General features: G+C 36.4%; 1 protein-coding gene across 1 annotated transcript in view; it reads right to left on the reverse strand.

Annotated features, from left to right (window-relative positions):
* The window catches only part of LOC113521858 (dynein axonemal heavy chain 10), a 99,043-nt gene that overhangs the window by 66,573 nt on the left and 9,413 nt on the right, over positions 1–23,057 (reverse strand). Inside the window, exons 13-40 of the mRNA XM_052899772.1 lie at positions 22,873–23,019; positions 22,423–22,515; positions 20,345–20,535; positions 19,151–19,349; positions 18,042–18,289; positions 17,396–17,540; positions 17,042–17,155; positions 16,587–16,767; positions 16,029–16,175; positions 15,580–15,662; positions 14,936–15,062; positions 13,991–14,233; positions 13,230–13,399; positions 12,602–12,789; positions 11,847–12,008; positions 10,997–11,197; positions 9,817–10,108; positions 9,232–9,390; positions 8,244–8,480; positions 7,583–7,836; positions 7,056–7,204; positions 6,184–6,293; positions 4,943–5,121; positions 3,482–3,677; positions 2,407–2,504; positions 1,862–1,997; positions 1,605–1,691; positions 1,205–1,347 (exon numbers count right to left, since the gene is read on the reverse strand). Of these exons, the coding sequence (XP_052755732.1) occupies positions 1,205–1,347; positions 1,605–1,691; positions 1,862–1,997; positions 2,407–2,504; positions 3,482–3,677; positions 4,943–5,121; positions 6,184–6,293; positions 7,056–7,204; positions 7,583–7,836; positions 8,244–8,480; positions 9,232–9,390; positions 9,817–10,108; positions 10,997–11,197; positions 11,847–12,008; positions 12,602–12,789; positions 13,230–13,399; positions 13,991–14,233; positions 14,936–15,062; positions 15,580–15,662; positions 16,029–16,175; positions 16,587–16,767; positions 17,042–17,155; positions 17,396–17,540; positions 18,042–18,289; positions 19,151–19,349; positions 20,345–20,535; positions 22,423–22,515; positions 22,873–23,019 (4,679 nt within the window). The remainder of the gene's footprint in view (positions 1–1,204; positions 1,348–1,604; positions 1,692–1,861; positions 1,998–2,406; positions 2,505–3,481; positions 3,678–4,942; positions 5,122–6,183; positions 6,294–7,055; positions 7,205–7,582; positions 7,837–8,243; positions 8,481–9,231; positions 9,391–9,816; positions 10,109–10,996; positions 11,198–11,846; positions 12,009–12,601; positions 12,790–13,229; positions 13,400–13,990; positions 14,234–14,935; positions 15,063–15,579; positions 15,663–16,028; positions 16,176–16,586; positions 16,768–17,041; positions 17,156–17,395; positions 17,541–18,041; positions 18,290–19,150; positions 19,350–20,344; positions 20,536–22,422; positions 22,516–22,872; positions 23,020–23,057) is intronic.

Raw genomic sequence — 23,057 nt, forward strand, 5'->3', positions numbered from 1 at the left:
AAATGTCATGTACAGTTTAAGGATATAATCTTCTATTTTCTTTATATTAAGAACAAAATTTGTAGCTGTTGAGTTTGAATGCTAAATTAATTAGACTCGATCGAGAAGTAGATTTAGGGTGTTTATTTAGGAACACATTGTAGAAATCGTCAAAAAAACATTAAAAAAAATTGAACGTTTGCCCCATCAAATGACTAAATACTAGTATTTGATAGTTTTTTTTTATACAACTTGGAATGGCAAACAAGCTGACGGCCCACCTGATTGAAAGTGGTAACCGTCGCCTACAGACATGAGCAGTACCATGGATATAACAGAGTACACTGTTTCATCCATGATACCCCCCATGCGTTGCCATTCCTGAGGACTCAGATGTTATTCATCTGTACCCAGTTAATTCACGCCATATCCCACCCTTCAAACCGAAACACAGCCATGCAAACACAGCTGCTTCACGGTTGAAACATGAATGGAACAGAGGTACCCAAGCAATCGACTTTTGTACAAAGTCTCCCTCTGGTGGTTTGTTTGTTTAGTTGTTTGTATAGTTACGCTTGTTGTATCCAATTAAATTAATGTGAGGTAACCCAATATCATTCTATCTCTTTCTATATTATTGTCTAATATGTATCTATAGGATTTTTTATGCAACTTAGAAATGGCAAACAAGCTGACGGCCCACCTGATGGAAAGTGGTAACCGTCGCCTATAGACATGAGCAGCACCATGGACATAACAGAGTATACTGTTTCGTCCATGATACCCCATGTGACATTAGGATAAGACAGTCCAACGGGAATTAGCTTGTGTAAACTGTAGATAGATAGATAAATAATTTATTTGCATTACTTGCAGCACACAAACAGCAAAAGACACAAATGCAAATTGAAAAAAGATAAAAAAATATTTGTACAAAACATTAAAAAAAAAAACAAAATCATAATCATAATCAGAATGCATAATAACAATAGTAACAATTTTTTTTTCTTCATGCGTGTGCCACAGTAATACAAAATGGCCACAACTCAGCTTTTTGCTTTGCCTAAAAAGAGCAAAACACTGATATTCTGTTGTGGCCAAAAGTACTACTAGTAATATTAATTTTGCCAAGATTGCATATGTAGCCAAGATCTGAAAATATCGGGATAACGATAAGGCAGCTAAGGAATAAATCAATAACAGACAGTTTAAAACTTTAACTCACCTGGGCACTCTCCAGTTCTTTCCATAATAGAATATAGCTTTCTTTGTTATAAACTTGTTTGTGTTTCGCATTTCTGTAAGGACTAAATTCATCCAGTCCTCCACGCGGCCCTCCGTGTACACCACGCGACGAAAGTCCATTATCTATGGTTTTATGGTTTATTTATTATTTATTTCAGCTTTATTGATTAATAAAATGTGGTACAAAAGGTAGACTTAATACTTTTTTTATGGATGATAATGGAATGGTAACTGGTGGGGTACCAGTGAGAGATGATTGGTGAGGAGTGAGGAGGAGAGGAGCATGTACTGCCTTAATGGCCATTTTTTTAAATGTGAAAATGTCCACCCGTGCGACGCCGGGACGGGCCGCTAGTAAGAAATATAATTGCTATTGATACCTCTCCTTCTGCGGATATCATTTTGGCAGCCACGGGCCGGTTGGTGTGGTCCACGTACAGGTCGAGAGCTCGTATGTTATCGAACATCTGAAATACATTTAGGTTCAAAATTTACAAGTTCATTTACTATATAATTTTATTTGTTTAGACAGCAAATAGCTTCATAAACAAAAACTTCACCTCCTTATATTGGGAGTAAAAAATATTATAACGAACTAACGATTTGAAAGTCATAGAATATATTATTACCGCCTTACCTTTATCATGTGTTCCTGAACGCAACTACACTCACTGCTGCCGAGGATGGATAAGAGTTCATCTGTCGATATAAAGAAGAATCGAGGGAATATGCGACGTTTCGAGTCCAAGTAGTCATTCAGTGACTTTTGACATCTGAAATTTATATAATAAAAATGAAATTACATGGATATAAAAATATTTAATACGGTCTGAACTTAAAGCCAAAGTATTGCAAAAACTAGAATATATTTTATATATCAAATTCGACAAATCATAATATTATTAAACTTAATACTAATACCTCTCAAGTAATCTGTATTATAAAAACTTAAGACTCCTACAAACCATTGCAGTGCTTTGTCACTGTCAGACAAATTGAGAATTTAGCGCAAAAGAAAAAGACAAAACACTCCAATAGCTAAAATAGTTTTATGACAAGTTTGACGTTTTTATGCATAAGGGTGTTAATGTTTACAAGAGAAGCATATGAAGAAAGAAACATTTATTATAATAGTATGATGATAACATTATATATATGTATATATAATATAAAACATCTTACTTTTGTAGTCCTAATCCCAAATTGATAAATTCTTCTAGTCGACCACTAATAGTACAGCAATCAACTACGTTCAGTCGCTTAGCAGTGTCCAACATAATCTATAAAATGAATTACGGTTATTGGCTATAAAAAAAGTAAAAAAAGACCACTTTCGAATGTCATTAGCTAAAAAAAATTAAAATATGTACGAGTACTAATATGAACTTAAAATATGTAATAATATGTATTTTAATTAATAGCTGAAATTAGAACAAGAATAATGAACATAAGTTTCATGTAGGTTTCCCCTTGGGTAACTGGCGTCAACTGAATATATATACATCTGCAGATAAATTCCTTATTTTTTACTAAACTAGCTTTTACCCGCGACTTCATTTGCGTGACTCGATATGTTCATTAACTGGAATAAAAAGTGGCCTATGTTCTTTTCCATTTCATATAATACCTGTATACCAAATTTTATACTAATTTGTTAAGCCATTACATTACGGCGTTAAAAGGAAACATTTAAACAAACTCACTTTCACATTAGTAATATTAGTAAGGAACGCGTTAGGCTTGAGATAAGTTTACCTTTCCTTATATTGTGCCTAATTGCAATTATTACTGCATTTCTGAATGCAAAAAAAAAATGTATAAATTTTTAACCGTCCACTGCTAAATATAGCTTCCCCCATAAAGGAGGTCTTGCCAGTAATTGCCACGCTTGGCAAGCGAGTTGACAACCGCAGTCTGCCTTTTAGTGATGTTTTAAGAGGAACGCTGCTTCCCATCTCTCGATTATAAGCTTCCTTAGTCGCCTCTTACGACACCTACGGGAAAGGAAGGGGTGGCCTATTCTATGCCGGTACTTACACGGCTCACCAATTACACATTTTTAAATACACAATCGGGAGTAAACGCGACGAAAAAGTTTTTACAAGTAAACAGTACCCACATACTTGCTTCTTTATTGTCGACGTTTCGACGTGGATTGCACTACGTCGTGATTACGACAGGACATCCTCGCATTAAGTCACGATTGTATATTTAAAAATAATATGTATTAAAGTTCTTAAATAGGAAACAGATCGACCTTTCTGAAAACTTTATCAATGTCATCGAACTTCTTAGCCTCGTCGGGCAGCTGCACTCGAATATCGCCTCCCACGAATATACCTTCTAGGTACAACCACTTGCGCTGCGTCGCCATCCACTCTTCAATCACTTCCGATATTAACGAGAGCCGTCGCTCCCACGTCTGCACCACCGATAGGAATGGCCCGATAAATCTGAATTATGATAAAAGAAGCTAGAATAAATCAGTGCTACGGTGAGAAAAGACATACTATTAATTTTTATAAGAGGATTAAATCTTGCAACTCTATGATATGCGCCTTAGCTTGTTAAATTTAGTTTTATTACTCAGTTTCGTCATTATCCTAAGTTTATTTTTTTATGCAACTTAGAATGGCAAACATGCTGATGGCCCACCTGATGGAAAGTGATCTTTAAGTTTTGGTTTTGCTGAGGTATATCATCAACATCACGTCAGCCGTTAACTGTCCACTGCATTTACGTATACATAATATTATGTATTTAACTTAAATTTGCAAAAAATTTTGCTTATAAAAACCATAATTTTCTAATGGAAAATAAAAACAAAAATGCAAAATAAGTGACACGGGATTTTTATATTTTGTTATAATATTCAGAATGTCAAACAAGATGATGGCCCATCGGATGGAGAGTGGTAACCGTCGCCTATAGACATATAGGATAGTAGTGTTTCAGGCGCGTGGTATATATATTTTTTACTTTTGAAGGGTCCCGCGATTCTCACGACCTCACCTGATGGAAAGCAATGTGGTCTAAGATGGGCCTCGCGGGCCAACGTCTATTCATTAGCCTATTCACATTTGGCTTAAAATGGTGTAGATTATATTTGGATGGAAAACTATAAGCAGGGAGAGAGTTCTACTCTTTGGTAATACGTATGATAAGGGGGGAAGGGATTGTTAGTAATGGGGTCTAAAGAACCCATTGCCAGCAACACACTATCAGGTCGACCTCCACGTGGTTCCCTCTGGAAACCATCGTGAACAATTCTTGTTGAATTCGTCACAATGGGATAACTGACCTGCTTCATCCTCATCTATCATCCTTCATTGGTGCCCCGCCAGTGTATATCGATAGCGCGGGCGGGGTTACTATTCCATTATCACCCATTAAAAAAAATACATATGATGAGGGGAGAAAGGGATCGTTAGTAATGGGGTCTAATTTCCTCATAACTAGCAATACCCTGTCAGGTCGACCTCCACGCGGTTCTCCCTGGAAACTATTGTGATTAATTGTAGTGGAATTTGTCACAATTGGCTAGCGGACCTGCTTTCATCGTCACCTTTCACCCCGCACTGGTGCCCCACCAGCGTATACCGATAGCGCAGGTTGAGTTGCCATTTCATTATCAGCCATTAAAAAAAATACATAGGATGAAGGACGACGCAAAGTGCTTTGTAGATATAAACGAAGTATAAGTGTGTGCTGCACTAACTGCGATGCGGCCATGCTCTGCAGCGACATGGCATCGTCGTCGAGCTTGACGATGATCTCGTCGCACGGGTTGAGCGTGTAGCCGCGGTCCTCGCCGCGGTTGAAGTGACGTGTCACGCTGAAAGAGATCGTTGCCCATGTCTCCTGCACGTCGCGCACGCCACGCTCGATCGCCAGTTCCTGGGGGGGGGGGGGGATTGTTAGATTAACAGCTGATGGAGATATATTGCTAGTATTGGGGGTAGCTAACAAAATGCCCTATTAGCTTGATCTCTAAATACTTGATGAATTCGTCACGATGAGTTAACTGACTTGTCTTCATCATCTATCATAGTACCGACAGTATGGTACTGCACGATGTAGATAGATACAGAGATAGATAGCGTGGGGCAGGGTTACCGTTTAATTTTCAATATAAAACTAAACTAATATTCATATAAAACTAAATCCTATACTCCTAATATCCTATACATACAAAGCCACTATTCTGCTTATTTTTTCAACATCAGAGGGAGACTTTGTACAAAAGTCGATTGCTTGGGTATCTCTGTCCCATTCGTGTTTCTACAGTGAAGCAGTTGTATTTGCATGGGTGTGATTCGGTTTGAAGGGTGGGATATGGCGTGAATTTACCGGGTACAGTGGAATAACATCTGAGTCCCCAGAAATGGCAACGCATGGGGGGTACATGGGCGTAACAGTATACTCTGTTATGTCCATGGTACTGCTCATGTCTATAGGCGACGGTATCTATTTCCATCAGGTGGGCCGTCAGCTTGTTTGCCATTCTAAGTTGTATAAAAAAAAATTCAAAGAGATTTAAATGAAATTTGATAAACGGGTAGTTTATATATTAACTTATTTATTTTTATTTTTTTTATTTATTCATTAGTATAAATATGTGTACATGGCGGACTTAATGCTAAAAGCATTCTCTCCCAGTCAACCATAGGGAAGTGTCAGAATACTCGAATGCGGTACTACTAATTATTGATATACTAAAATTAGATATATAAACGAATAAATATATATAAATAACAAATATACTTACACATATATGCCATATACTATATTATACACGAAATTGAGAATAATATAAAGTAACTTAGTACATAGGATACTTTATATACTGATTTACGCAGGCGAAGCCGCGAAATATAGCTAGTTCTGAATAGATTTTTATAATTACTGGTGTTTATGTCTACCTAGATATAGTATAACCCATTTAAGTAAGAAACTTACTTTAATAGCATGATTTACAATCTCCTCAGCGACGTCCTGATACTTGTGTAGTTCCATAGCGAACATATTTTCCAATGTAAATCGATCCGGTGACATGTCGAAGTCCTGATCTGTTCAATGTACATTTACATAATATTGTACGGAATTTGAAGAATAATATACGTCAATGAGTAAATATTAACCCCCTGGAAAATTCATAAGAACTAAAACGTCCTACAAACCTATTTCAGTTATTAAAGTGTTTTGTCACTTTTGAGAATTTAGAGCAAAAGAAAAAGACAAAACACTTTACTAACTAAAATACATTTACGCAATGTTTGACGTTTATATTAATAAGGGAGTAATAAGTTAAGCATAATTTAAAATCTATGTCTACGAGCGTGAACAAAACTTTTATATTATGTCAAAAAATAGGTTTTCAATTTATCGGTACACTATGTAATATTACGTAATATTTTCACTAGTTCTCAACCAATTTTGATAATTATTTCCACAATCAATAAGGTACACATTCGTATAACTACGCTCATGATGATGGCCGTAAACGGTCTATCACAAGAGGAAGAAGGCCAATATAAGGGTCAGCGTAAGGTCTTAGCAACAAAGGCGTAACTGAATTGTGATTTCTGGATGATGGAAACGGTTATTGACCAGACATAGTACCATTACATAAAATCCTCACTGCAGTATGACAGAGACACCGCTCTATACAAGATTATTCTATGTTATATACAAAATTCCTCAATAAATAAAAAAGTTAGCTGATAACCTCATTCTTAAGCCCGATATTATTATTTAGGGAAATGAAATATTGTTATTTGTAAAAAAAAAAAAAATAATAATAATAAGGAAACAATAGTTCGAAAACTTACTGGTTTTTGCCATCAACTCTTTCCAGTGCCTCTCGCGCATCGCCTCATTCTTGAGCGAGACCATAAGCGGTACTATACTTTTGAACTGTTTCATCTTCATGTCTAACATCAGACCGGCGTTCGTAAGACGGACCACTTTCGGTAGTTTTCTAATAATTAAAAAACATTATTTGATTTTTATTCAATGACAGTGGCAAGCATATAGGTCGATACTTTAAGCGACCTATACGTTTCTTCTTGACATAAATTGCTACTAATAATGTGAACGTTAGTATTTGCGTGATGGTTGACCGAATCACTAAACCGATTTGTTGCCAGAGATTCTTATAAAAAAAAATTACGTCGGGGTTGACATTGATCATAACAGTAAATTTGTGTTGGGGGGTACTGAAGAAGCTAGAGAACTTTTTTAGCCTCTCCTCTTTTTTTCTTCCTTTCTTTTGTATAGAGCCTTTGCTCTATTTGTTTACTTCTATGTAGATTTGGTGTAATGATAGATAAAGAAGAAATTACCGTGTTAAACTCACCTGTACTCTTTGAAGAACTGTTCTATACCATCGACTAGGGCTTGTGGGTTGAGATTGACCCATAGTGTCCTAGCCCACAGTTCTCTAGCATTCTTTTGGGCCTTATATATCTTGTAGATCTGATCCATCGCGAGGAAGTCGCTCTTGGCACGGTTGAAGTTTGAGAAATCGGCCAACGGGTTGTCGAATAATTGTTCTGCTGCTTGCAGCATGCGTTTACGAGTTTCTAGCTCGTCGAAGTATTTTGCAAATTCCTTTTTATACAGAATGGATTAAGAGTAAGTCAATTTAAGAACAGAAAAATATTAAAAAAATGTCAAATATTCTTAGATATATTATAGTTTTTATATTACAAAAAAAAAAGCAGTGTGATGGTAAACGATCACTATAGCCTATGGACGTTTGCAACACCAGGAATGTCATGTGCACATTGCCTATCTTGAAAAAACCTTAAAAAGTCCTTTTTGAAGTACTCTATACTGAAGTCTCCAGGGAAAACTAAGCGTTCGCATGAGGAAACTTGTATGAAACCGAACTGTATATAACTATCCAGGTTCTATCGTGTGAGGATGCTAATTTGTTTGGCTGTTAAGCGTAAATACGTTTAGGTTTTTTGATTAAATAAAGTGGGAGGAATACGAGGCTTAGAAGAAATACCAACCTCCATCAACTGAAGGCCCCTGTTCATATCATCACCAACTGTAGCTGGCCCTTCGAGGTCGAACTTCTCCACAAAATTGTCGAGTTCCTTCAAGAAGTTTGCAATTTCCACCACGTTGAGTTTGGAGAATTTCTCCTTGGTCTGTTCGAGGGTGTTGCCACGGAAAAGTGATGTCTGATACAGACTACCCCAAGAGGATTCGAGGCCTTTTGCGAACTGAAGGTCCTCTTCTGATACCTGGTAAAGAAGGTTTTATTTGGATTCGCCATGACATATTCATAAGATATATTGATAATTTCAGTTGTTCAGTGGTACAGGATTAAGTAACGGGTCTTACTTTAGGACTGCAGTGAATAAAATTAAAGATACCATGATGGTTGGGGGATATATGTATGTATATGTATATATATGTATATTTATATTGTAAATTTTTAATGAAAAGTTTCGCGACTGACTCTTGGCCACAGCAGAATATCAGTGTTTTGCTCTTTTAAGGGCAAAGCAATAAACTGATCTGTGACCATTTTGTGTTACTATGGCACACGCATGAAGGAATGTTAACAAAGGAGATTGTTAGATTATGTATTTTGTTTTTGTATTTTTGTTTTTTTATTTGTGCTTTTTTTTTTATTTTTATTCTTTTGTCTCTTTTGCTGTGTATTACGTGTATGTTTTTTTTTTTTTTTTTTTTTTATTGTAATTTGTGTGCTGTAAGTAATGCAAATAAATTGTCTATCTATCTATCTATCTATCTATATTTACTGAAAAAGATATAGATACCAGCTATATCCCACTCTGGATACAGGTCTCTCCCCATTCCTTATACAATAATAATCTGACATTGCGGCTTGGTGTGGGTTTAATTACACATTTTCCTACACTTTCACTAGTATACTGGGCTTCATTCCATTAATTGCCTGTTACGCTAACCTGGGTATGAAATAGAGTGGTGATAAAAAAGAAGTTATTTAAAGGGCCTTATACTCACATTGATTCCATGCTGCCGCAGCATATGGAAGGTCTCCTGCATGTCGCGGTACTTAACCTCCGCGGTGATGGTCATCGCTTGCACCTGTGTGATGGTCGCCATCACCAGCTTGAAGTCCTCCAGCCCTTTGATGTTCATGTTCATCGTCATGCGCAGAGACTGAGAGACACGATTAGAGTATGGTTAGCCAGAAAAATACAGCAGTGGTATTACTTTTATTACGTTAGTCATTTACTTATTTATCTATTTATTCTTTATTGCATAATAAATATTTATACAAGTTGCGAGCTTAATGCCATATGGCATTCTCTACCACCTAACCAAAGAGAAAGCGTATGAAGGGCAGATGTAATGAAAAATATGTGAATAAGACAATAGTCATTAAGCCAATTTATTTATTCACATTTTGTTAACGAATGATATATAATAAATACATATCCCAAAAATTATTAAATATTTTTTTGTAACTAAAAGTAGGTTCGCTTTAAAATATTTCCGTTGGATGAAACTAAATAAGTTTGACTCCAATATAGATGAATGATAAAAGAAAAATAAAAGTTAGCATAAAAAAATAATTGTTCATACCTCAATTTGATTTTTCAGGTCGTACATATTTATCCTTGTTTTAGAGGCAATACAATTTCCTAGTGTGTTCTTCCACTCTTGGGCGTGGTCTTGCACCTGTTTTATGATAGTCCGGAGGTTGACTCGGATTGCGCCAACGTCCACATATTTCACATGGTGATCCAGTTCAGCGATGATGTCCTCGAAGAAGAAAAACTTCTCGTCGTACTTGTGGATCTGCTCGTGTTTCTGTATGTACTTCTCACACGATAGACTTTTATCGAACGCCCATAAGTGCTGGTATTTGTACCACCTGGAAAGTTCTTTTGTATTTAATAATAAAGTGGCACCTAAACTTTTTTTTTTATATAACTTAGAATGGCAAACAAGCGGACGGCCCACCTGATGGAAAGTGGTAACCGTCGCCTATAGACATGAGCAGTACCATGGACATAACAGAGTATACTGTTTCGCCCATGATACCCCCCATGCGTTGCCATTCCTGAGGACTCAGGTGTTATTCCTCCGTACCCAGTAAATTCAAGCCATATCCCACCCTTCAAATCGAAACACAGCCATGCAAACACAACTGCTTTACGGTTGAAACACGTATGGGACAGAGGTATCCAAGCAATCGACTTTTGTACAAAGTCTCCCTCTGGTAACTGATAACAATAATAACTTTTTAGTCTTATTACGAGGCACAGGTTATAGTAGTTTACTGTTACCATATTGTTCAGGTGGCAGGTTTTCGAGTTTTACTACAATATATGTATGTCAACTATGTGTGAAAACAACTATAGGCAATAGTTGCCTGTTTAGTAATATTATGTGATATAAAGTTGGTTGAAAGAAAGATTTTTTTAATGACAATAAAATGGTAAACTCGTCCGCGCTAATACGCCTGGAATTCAGCACGATGGTTTCCAGGGGGGACTACGACCTGGTTGAGTATATTGCGCGAAATGGAGCCTTTAGTCTCCATTACTAACAATCCTTCCCCACCTAGATTGTTATATTTGTACAGATATAAACGTACTGTAAAGAAGCACCCACGACACCAAATGGATAAAACTTAGTAAAGCATATTTCGCATATGTGGTCATTATAATACACACTTACAAATGTAAGTGTGTAGTGTAAAGCACAAAAGATTGATTTCGATCGCTTGGGATCTTTTGTGCTTTACAGACGAACTTACTTCTGTATGTACGCGTTGATATTTTGTGTTAGTCGGTAAATAGTGTCCTGTATGAGCAGCGTGAGGTCGTTGACGGCTACCACCCGCAGTACGTCTTCGAAGAATGAGAACACATAGTACTCATTACCGGTCGCTTCCGCGATCCGCTGCGGTGGGCACGGTAAGCAACTTTTCTTCATCCATCGTGGAAAAGCTGTTAGTCTGAAAGAAGTAAGCTTGGTTGTTTTTTCTCTGATTAAATAAGTAGTTATGGAGTATCTGCATGAGCAATTTTTACCGTGAAAGCATTAATGCGTGTGTTCAACGCCTGCGTTATTGATTTACGATAGCGAGGCAGCAGTAGTGGCGGATTTACACATTTTGCGCCCCTACTGCCCTCTACAATGCGGTACCTAAGTTCACAATTATATTAATTACTCTACTACCAACATGAAACTGCCACAAACATGAAAAGATGCTACGCCGATATACTCTAATATCTGTATGTCGGCTTAGATCCAGCGACCCGGAAGTTGTCGCCTCCGGAGTTGAAGCTGGGGTAGTGGGGTTCGCCCCGATGCTCCTAACTCATCCGCCGTATTATTTAAGTGGGTAAGAAGACCCGACGTCGTCACATTCATTACAATTTTTTTGTTAATGAAACTGTAACTTTTGGCCTCAAAATTGCCGCCACAGGCTCCAGTCTACGCAATCTGCTGGGTAACAACAATGAGTTTATCAGGAATTCATTATGACGGTCTTCAGAGGGTACTGTTTGGAGGTCAACGTACTAAGGTTAGTCCCTATTATTAACAATTCCCTTCTTTTGCAATAGCCGGGTTGTCGTTATAGGATAAAGCTGTGTATACACCTGTTGAGGAAGTGTTTAATGTTGTACTGCAGTATATTGCAGCACTCTGACGCAGTTGGCCGCATAGTGATGTCAGGCGGCACCAGCGCCGCGTCCACTTGGAACAGCGGTGTCTTCTCGCTGAGCATATGTTGGAATTGTTCCAGGTTCTCAATCGTCAGTCTATAGGAAGAAGATTTTCCAAAAAAATGTACATAACGTCCTGAGATAGCTTGTTCAACATTATGCATATCATCGGAGTTCATACTTATTTGTAAAGAGATATAATTGGAAAACAGATTTACAGTGGTTTCAAATTTCAGCTGATGACTATTTATAAATTCATATGAGTGCCCGTTTTGCCATGAAAAAACTTGTACATTATTTTCATATTTCGGCTACATGAGTTTTTGGAGAACGTGGTAACATTTTATGAATACTATGATTTGATTTTAGATTGTTACTACTATTTGATATATAGAAATCATATATTTAAAATAGATGATTGTTTGCATGGCTGTGTTTTGGTTTGAAGGGTGGGATATGGCGTGAATTTACTGGGTACAGAGGAATAACATCTGAGTCCTCAGGAATGGCAACGCATGGGGGGTATCACGGGCGAAATAGTATACTCTGTTATGTCCATGGGCGTAAATACATACTGCTCATGTCTATAGACGACAGTTACTACTTTCCATCAGGTGGGCCGTCAGCTTGTTTGCCATTCTAAGTTATATAAAAAAAAAGATGATTAGTATAGCTATTGCACAACTTACTTAACTAGACATTTAAATATCTTCTTCTCCCAGTACGTATAATATGCAGTCATGACGTTGGACTGTCCAGTACTGGAGCCCAGGATCAGATATTCAAGCTTCATCAGTATGGGACCGATGCGCTCGTATATGCGAGACAAAGTGGCCACACGTTCCAGTCGCTCATTCTCCACTTCTACAAAATATGTCTATGGAACGGGAAACTAATTATTTTAATTGATACTTTAGCAAAACTCTATATTTACAATAAGTAACGTCTTCATTTAAGAACTCTTTGGGCACGCAACCTCGATTAGATGCAAGCTAAAGTTGCTCACTAAAGTTATATATCTAACTCTATATTAAAGTAATAACATCTTTATTTATAAATCGTCAAAAGTAAACAAACTTATTTTAGTCTTTGTAGTATTTTGACTTTTCTTTTGAATTATTTTCTTAATTCAAAAGACAGTGACGAAACACAAATTATTAAAATACGAGTATATTTGTAGGTTTTAGTTATTAGGAAAAAGAAGGTATTAAAAAAAAGCAACCGGGTTTTTTTTTGTCATTACTTCAATCGAATGAGAAAAAAATAAGAAAAACTCTCATTAAATTCAATAAAATATTAAAAGTTATAAAAATAAACCTTGCAAGGATAGAGCCAGGTATCGTCAGGTAGGCCAGTATCCGGGTCCACGTAGTTCTGCGGCCGGACCAAGGGGAATAAGTCGAACTGTTCCAATTGATCGATCAGGAACTGGATCTCTTTTTCTACCATTTTCAGCTGCTGATATACCGCTTGGAGGGAATTTTCGCCTAAAGATTTCAATTAAGGTACTGAATTATTTTAGTTGCTGGTACACCGCTTGGAGGGAAATTACGCATAAAGGTTTAACAAAACCTAATACACTAATGTTTCGCTTTAAAATTTTTAAATGGCAAATAAATTACTGAATACAGTGACTCAACACATCACAAGATTATTCTTGTGTAAGTATGGGCAAAGTTTGATCCTCCCTCCGATTTTGCAATTCATTGTCTGCCTGAATGTAACTTATACTGCAGCACCAGGCTTATTTACATCATGCAAAATTAAGTTTTGAAAAATGGCTCAAAGATTTTTTATTCAGAATATTCGCTTTTATTGCGAAATTGCAAATCAGCGAAATATTTTTTTTCCTTCTCTCGTACTGGATTTATTGTACTGTTCAATAAGTCGAATCGACTCGAAGTTTTTGTTGTTGTTTAATTTTATGTCAGGTTTTTTTTTATACAAAAGTTTTCAACGAAATATGACGTCGCAGTACCAGTGGCTCACTCTGATATATAGAATTCGGAAAAGAAAGTCAGTAAAGGACTTAATTTAACTTGCATTAAAATTACGTGCAGCTTTAAAAAACAATGTACCTTTAGTGATGTCCTTGATATAGTCGTTGATGCCAAGCGCGGTCCAGGTGATACGCGTGAGTCCCGGCAGGATGTGTCGCTCCATGTCCAGTAGGTGGCGCTTCATCAGGTGCGTTTCTGAGGGGCTCAGCGAAGCGGAGCTCGCGTTGTATTTAGCTATAACACCTTCTAACGCTTCCAGTTCGTAGTATAGTCGGGATTTCTGCATTGCCACGTCTCTTATATTGGAGGGGAGTTCGAAACCTAAATCGAAAAATGTAGAACTGTAGCATATGATGAGGGAAAATAAATCTTTGATATATTTTTTTAGGGTTTCTAATAGCTAAAAAGGAACTATTAACCATTCCGTCTGTCTATGCATATTTTTTCATATACAAGAACAAAAGTAAATTATAAACAAAAATAGAGAAGAATAAAGAGATTGGTATATAAATAATCTTCAATACAAACAATGTGGTGAATTAAAAAAAAAAATCAAAATCAATGCATTGACAGTATTCGATGATTTGTTCTATAAAGTAGGTACGAATCCAACGAGAGTGTAGTATAAATACATATTCAGAGTAAACTGGCGTGAATTTACGCTGGCGTGAAGAATAACACCTGAGTCCTCAGTAATGGCAACGCATGGGAGGTATCATGCAAGAAACAGTATACTCTGTTATGTCCATGGTACTGCTCGTGCCTATAGGCGACGGTTACCTTTTCCATCAGGTGGACCGTCAGCTTGTTTGCCATTCTAAGTTGTATAAAAAAAAATACATATAATAGGGTATAATTAATATTATTAGCTTCCTACTGATTCGACCACTGGACAGTTCAGAAATTTTTATAGTTATCCATTCTTTCAGATCCATTTTTTCTAAGAAAATGTTCAGATTTACAAATAAAACACTTCTTTAAAAGGATTTTGATTTCATGCAGGTAGAAAAGATAGCGGTATACCCAGTTGTTCCATAAGTTCTGCTTCGTGTATAACCAGAAATATTTCTTTATCAAAATTCGGTTGGAACTCTAGGTCATATTCTTGCATTAGCTTGTGAACGGTCAAATCGCGCCATGTTACGTCAGTCTGTAAAAATATACCATATAATTATGTGGTATAGTCAGGTAGTTGTATTTCAAATTTCATAAAAGAAACTTTTATAGTACAGTACACTTGTCTCCATGTTCACGCCAAATATCTAGCGGTTAAGGCGGCATACCAGCAGCCTCCATCCTTAATTCATTCTCTATTTTATTCATGATAATTAGGTATATATATTTATTAATATATAAAACGGAAAACTTTGTTTGTTAGTTTAAACGTGCCATTCAAGTTAATTACATATATTTAATAATTTATAAAGCGGAAAAGTCAGTTTTATCGTGCTAATCTTTTCGTCCGCCCGGTAGTTCCACCGGGCGAATTATATTTTTTTTTTGCATTTGACAGATGATTTCTTAAGGTAGGTTACAGGCTATTTAACATCACAATTGGAACAAACGAAGCCGAGGGATACAGCTAATATTTAAAATGTGCAATGACAACAAGCTGACTGCCCATATATTTTTATTTATAATTTTTATAATATGTTTATAATCATTACCAGCCCCTCTTTTGCCAACAGAGACATTGAGCTCGGCGATCTGACGTTTTCGTAGTGTTGACCTGGGATTCTTATCAGCATCACTTAAAAAAAAACAACAATTTAAGGTATATTTACAAGAACAATATCTATTATACATGCCAATCAATGGGAATAAATTAGTTATGCCACGCCCATATAGTCCAAAATATTTGGCTAAACATGATGTTTGATTATTGTGCACAATATTGTATTAATTAATTAATTATAAAATACAGTATATTTAAATTGACTCTGTTAGGAATAAAGAAACGGTCCTTCAAGCCGGATATTTCAGTTTAAATTATGACAGTCGGACTCTTTATCTTTGTCACACATCAAAATTGTTTAACAAGCAACTAATACTGATAACTAGATAATTGTAAACAGTAAGAAATTTAAGCTCTTGATTAATAATTTGTGCAACTTACGCGCTTTATCCCTACGACGTTTGTCAGCGATCTCCTTATTGACGACATCTGCGGGCCGCAGCGATTGTAGCGACGCTTTCTTCTTGGCGACGTGCGCTTTACCCGCTGCCGTTAGTTGCATTCCGCGTCCACAAGATGGCGAGGGCTCTTTATAATAAAAAAAATATTATATTACCTGTGTTGTAGTTCACATGTCTGATTTTAAATGATGTCGTATGGTTGGGCATACCAAATAAACTGTTAAAATTATTTTATCAAATAAAATACATCAGATCAGTGACCTTCGTTCAAGGATTATTACGAGAAATTGCAAAATTTTTCATTTTCACTTCTTTAAGCCCTATTTACTTAGAAAATGAAATAACGATCGTATTCACTTAAAGACCATAAAAAAACGGTCTTATAAGTTTTAGAAGAACTTTGTATGCAAAACTTACCGTCATTGTCCACCGAGTTAGCTTGAAAAAATAAAAGCAAATTCCTAGTAGGTAACTGCATCTATTTCTCTTAAGAGCTACGAAACTGATACACATATATATTAACAGATATGAAACTGACCATCCCCTTTCTTGAAGACCACCTTGAGTATGTTTTGCTTCATCATATTGTCGACGACCTGGGAGGCTCCGCGTACCCACTCCTGGTACTTCGTTTCCTCATACTCTTTGATGATCTTCGAGAACGCCTTGTATTGTTGAAAGGCCTCTTTCTTTTGTTCACAGTCATTAAGCTCTGGTACCTAGCACAAATGTATGCCATAACATTATAATCGTAATAGAACTAGTTACTAAGGAAATTTTCATAAAGTAACGAGTTGTCGGAAAGTTGCAGTCTATGCTTGACTTCGATTTAACGATTTGTGATGTTCATGTTAGGAGTACCATGCATTTTCATTTCTAAGAATGTAGGCGTTACATATCCGTACGCTTAAATTTCTCTGTCCCATTTAACCCATAAATTACTTCCTGCACTATCATAATTCATTGTAGGTAATAATAATAACATTATATTACCTTTTGAAATTTAATTATGGGTTGTTTCATTTTGTTGAAGAGAGCTCTTGCCCAGTAGATGGCACCACCAACAGGTGGATGGTTCCGAAGTAAAGGCGGATTTTTTCGATATCGCTATAAAATTAAATATTATTTGAGTACAATTACAATTACAAACTTTAGAAATTTAAGAAAATCGTGCTACTAATTTTAAGTACGCACGCATGCACGCAAGTATTCACGCACTCACACACACACGCGAGCACTATTTATTTTTTATTGCAGCCAATCAATATATTTTGTTACTTGGACAAAGTAATGGGTAAATATTAGTTTATAAGCAGGATCTGATACAGTGAATGAGTGATAACGCACAGTAAACTTGTCCTCTATCGCGGTGATTTCCTTGATGAACTGTCGCATGACGAGATCAAACTTGGTGGACAGTTGCTGACGGATTGACTCGCGCGTGTCGAACTCGAGAAACTTTAGCAGCACTGTTAAAGCCTCTTCCGCTGACCTAATAAATATTAGGGTAAAATTGATTTGCTTGTTTGATTATATAGTTTTTACAGATTACTCAGTAATTTAAACAGAATGTGTTTCCAATTAGTAGTAGGTAATAAAGGACCTTTTGTTCACTTTATCCCATTTTATCTACATTTTAGTTCTCCAGATACGGGTCTGATCAAATTTGCGATCTGATGGTAATGTAGGCCTTTTATAATGTAACTTGATATTAGTTACATTATAAAAAGCCTGTTATTTCTTTTTAGTAATAAACGTATTTTAATTTAATTCACCATTTGTAAGCGACTTCCAAAAGAACTTTCAAATTTGCCAGATTTTCTAGCAACTAAGTTTTATCGTATTATAAAATTTTCAATTCTAACCGATATTTACAGATCTTTTTGGAATCAATAGGTTTTACTTCTGTGTTGGTTCCATATTAATTACGACTATTGAAGCAGCCATTTTTCTTGGTGGAGAAAAAAATTTGCTTATGTCGCTGCATACTCACCGTAAATTCCCAAAACTTTGGTTGATGTAGTTCTTGGCCTCCTCTTCCAAATAGCGCACCTCATTCCAGAAGTCGTTCATGATCACGTCCCAGTTCTCCTTGTTGTCGAACACGAACACGCTGAAGTCGACCGTTCGTATAGGGTACACGAGGTTCTTGACCCGCTTCCGCACGTCGTCGATCTGAGTTGGATCGCTGATGATCGACTTCAGTTCTAGACCGAATATGCGCTCGAAATCTATTAGTACCTTTAGGGGGAGAAATAATAATTTATTTAATAACTAGCTGTCCCACTCGACTTCATACATGTAGATAAATAGAAAGAAATTAGTAGTTTATAATAGCTTTAATTGGCGAAATATTGAAGAGATTTCAAAACCTTTTTTAAAACAATGTAGCCTATGTTATTACGCTGTTACGCTGATAGGCGTTAAGTATTCGTCGGTTAAGTATTTTTTGAGTTCTTTTTTTCTCTTTATGTACATAATAATATTAGTATGTATAGTTATAGATCATTTAATTTTATTTCAATAAATTAATCTGAAAGATAGCAAATACAATAGTAGATACGTTAGCTACCAAGAATCAGATGTCGAATCAATTCATACCATGCATACGGGTGCGATAACGTGTCTATCATTAAATTTATTAAAAGCAAAATATATCAAGCATCAATTAGGGATTTGTACAGAAGAATAAAAAAAGAAGCGAAACGAAACGGAAAAATAAGTGATAATAGGTAATATAGTAAATGTGTGATACAACAAAAAAAAAAAAGAAAATAACTAAGTTGTGGAGTGAAAACTAAAGTGTTTTATTACTGAGATATAATGAGTGCTTTTTTTAATGGATGATAATGGAATGGTAACCTCGCCTGCGCCAACGGTATACAATGGCGGATTACCAGTGATGGATGATAGGTGAGAATGAAAAGGCAGGTCAGTTAGCCCACTGCGATGAATACACCTGGAATTCAGCACGATGGTTTCCAGGGGAGACCGCGTGGAGGTGGACCTGACAGGGTATATGGCTAGCAATGGGACTGTTAGTCCGCATTTCTAACAAATACTTCCCCCCCCCCTGATATAGAGGGTACAGTCAATATGCACCTGCACGACGTTGCCGAGGTCCCGGGCGACGGTGGCGATGTAGTCGGTGCTCGTGAACAGCAGCGGCTGGTCGAACTCCCAGCGCGCGCCCTTGCCGCTGAGCTCGATGTGGCGCCGCGTCTCCTTGTAAAGGTCGTGCCACAGCTCCATTATCTTCTGCCCGGCGCGGGATAACGTCAGGATCTCTTCGTTTGGTTTACTAGTTAATATTGATTTGTTGATATTCGATAATGAATGAGCTCCCTGCCGAGGTTTTCCCACGAGACTACAGCATGGGGTTTTTCAAAAGGGGGTTAAAGAGGTTTCTTCAGGGTCGGCAACGCGCGCGTTATACCTCTGGTATTGCAGGCATTCATAGGCTACGGTAACTGCTTACCATCAGGTGGGCCGTATGCTTGTTTGCCACCTCAGTGGTATAAAAAAAATAATTGGTTGATACTGATTATACCAGAGGGAGACTTTGTACAATAGTCATTTGCTTGGACACCTCCGTCCAACTCGTGTTTCTACCGTGAAGCAGTTGTGATTGCATGTGGTGTTTCGGTTTGAAGGGTGGGATATGGCAGGGAATTTATAGGGTACAGAGGAATAACACCCGAGTCCTAAGAAATGGCAATGCATTAGGAGAATCATAGGCGAAACAGTATATACTGTTATATCCATGGTACTGTTCATGTTTATAGGCAACGGTTACTATTTTCCATCAGGTGGGCCGTCAACTTGTTTGCCATTCTAAGTTGCAAAAAGAGACTTTGGTAAATAAGAAAACATCGACTCCAATGGTAGCTAATCCAGTTATTTTGGTACAAAACTAAACTACCGACGTGATGTTGATACAAAAAATATGGAACTAATCTGAATGTATCTTTTCAGGATTTTACATGTACATAGTATAAAGTCAGATATCTATTTTCATTTTGTTTTGATTACTTTACTTAGATAACAGATTTTTAATATATTTGTTATTGGGCCAATATATTAATATTTCTATATAGAAGTATCAATATATTGTTACTTCTATATAGAAGTCCTAATACATAATAACGAATATATTAAAAATATGGACCAATATATTGATACTTCTATATAGAAGTATCATAGATTGGCGCAATAACGAATATATTAAAAATAATATATATTACCCATCCCTAATATCTACATATTACTACCAATATCTAATAACATGAAACTTACTCAAACAGCTTGTGAACGTTGAGGAACCTCTCGAGTTTATCACAGAGGGCCCACGAGACCCTGGACAGCAGCGGCACCATCGTCTCGTCGGTGCGGTATCCTTTAGACAGCACCCACATCATGTATATGCTCTCGACGAGCTCGGGGAGTACCTCAATCACTTGTTGTAGTGGAGAGTCGTCTTCTATTACCTGGTCATCATTATTAAAAATTGCTTTTTACTTGGGAGAGCACGTAAAGACGTTAAGTGAGCCACCTTATAGGATGCCATCATTATACGATAAGAACTATTGTGAATACACTGAATATTATAAATACGAGTCAGTAAGAATGTATGGATGGACGGACGGACGGACGGACGGACGGACGGATGGATGAATGTATGTTTGTTTATAACTCTTTCACACAAGAACTAATAAATGAATTCGTACGGAATTTGGTACACGTGTAGGTTATATACTAACATAGCAAATAGTATATATCATGTACTTATACGAGTAGGTAAAAAAGCGGGATACAGATATAGTATATATATATATATATATATATATATATATATATATATATATATATATATATATATATATATATATATATATACATACTATATATATATATATATATATACATACTATATATATATTTTTATATATATTTCTTTGCAAACAATTTTAAATAGCAATTTTAATTGTGACAAAAATAGGATCAATTCGGAAGTAAACCTTATCGACTGAAAAAGGAATTATCAAAATCGATTCATAGTATGTGAATATTACACGTAGCATACATATAAAATATATAGATCGCTTTAAAGCGCTTAAAATTTAAACTTGATTGAGAAATCCAGTTCCAGAGTACTTAAGAGCAGCACGATTCTATACCTACTCCTTATGGGACCTAGGGCGTGTCTTGGTATCTTTGATAATTATCTATTGAATTGACATTAATTATTCCAATATAATATTGTGATGTTAATACAGTATTGGTTCATTAACAATACCCAATATAACATACATATATAAAATGATAGACTTGATATAATAGATTGACTGGTGTAATGAATATTGTATGTTTTTTTTATACAACTTAGAATGGCAAACGAGCTGACGACCCACCTGATGGAAAGTGGTAACCGTCGCCTATAGACATGAGCAGTACCATGGACATAACAGAGTATACTGTTTCGCCCATGATACCCCCCATGCGTTGCCATTCCTGAGGACTCAGGTGTTATTGCTCTGTACCCAGTAAATTCACGCCATATCCCACCCTTCAAACCGAAACACAGCCATGCAAACACAACTGCTTCACGGTTGAAACACGAATGGGACAGAGGTACCCAAGCAATCGATTTTTGCACAAAATCTCCCTCTGGTATTGTCACTATTAAAATGTTATTATATAAATAAATTATTAAAATAACGATAACGTACTGAAATAACATAACAAAAGAATGTAAATAAAAATAGTGTTAAGGATCTAACATTTACAATGACACATGTACTTATGCTTTTTATATGTAACACCTTGTACCTCATGTTTCAAATTAATGGTAAATAAATAAACTCTTTAAAATACCTTTTTGTTTAATATGTTTTATTATAAAAAAAAAAATAACATATCACAGAAAAACTTTGTACAAAAGTAGTCCGCATGAAAACCTCTGTCCCACTCGTATTTCTGCCATGAAGTGGATTTGCCTGGGTGTGTTTTGGATTGAAAGGTGGGATATGGTAGTAAAATTACAGGGTACGGAAACATAACAACAGACTTCAGAAATGGCAACGCATAGGAGATACTATGGGTATCACAGTGTATTTTGTGCCATGAAGTGGATTTGCCTGGGTGTGTTTTGGATTGAAAGGTGGGATATGGTAGTAAAATTACAGGGTACGGAAACATAACAACAGACTTCAGAAATGGCAACGCATAGGAGATACTATGGGTGTCACAGTGTATTTTGTGATATTCATGGTGCTGTTTATATCTATAGACGACAGTTGCCACTTTCCATCAGGCAGGCCGTTGGCTTGTTTACCATTCCAAGTATCATGAAAAAAAAAAAACATGGCGCTTACGGTGAAGAAACGCATCAAAGTGGATAGGAATTTCAGATTGTCTCCAGCTAAGTTATACTGTTCTAGCAACTTTTCTTTGTAATGTTGGAATCCCTGAAACAAATAGAAAAAAAAAAACATTATCTATTATCCTAAAGTAGAAGGAATAATTTTTAATTTTTTAAGCTTTTTTAATTCAACATAATCTTAAATATCAGTCATTTGGTGGAATTAGGTACCTATCTCCAAAATAGGTTATTTCGGCATTACATTTGGTATGTAATAGGTTATTGCAGTATTTTTGGAAATAAATTTATTTCCTATATTAGACACAAGGAGACTCGAACCGGAGTCACGTTTATGTAAAAGTGCCTGAACTGTGGCATGTAAGTCGTTTTTTATATATCTATCAAATTTAATTTTCCCCTTGAAAGAGAGAGATAGGGAGTGGGAGGACAGACAGAGTTATACCTCCATGTAGGTAGAGTTTAACCTCTGCAGCATCGAGATTATCTTGACGACCATCGGCTGCTTGAGCTGTTCCACTAGGAGTGAGATTTCCGCGTCGCGTTCTCGCCAGTACTTGTACTCGGCCACTGGTCCTTCACCCTCACGAGTCTAAAATATTTAAACAAACGAATAACAACTGAGTCCGT

The sequence above is a fragment of the Galleria mellonella genome, unplaced genomic scaffold (assembly GCF_026898425.1).
Source record: "Galleria mellonella isolate WM207_F2 unplaced genomic scaffold, CSIRO_AGI_GalMel_v1 utg63, whole genome shotgun sequence".
NCBI lineage: Eukaryota > Metazoa > Arthropoda > Insecta > Lepidoptera > Pyralidae > Galleria > Galleria mellonella.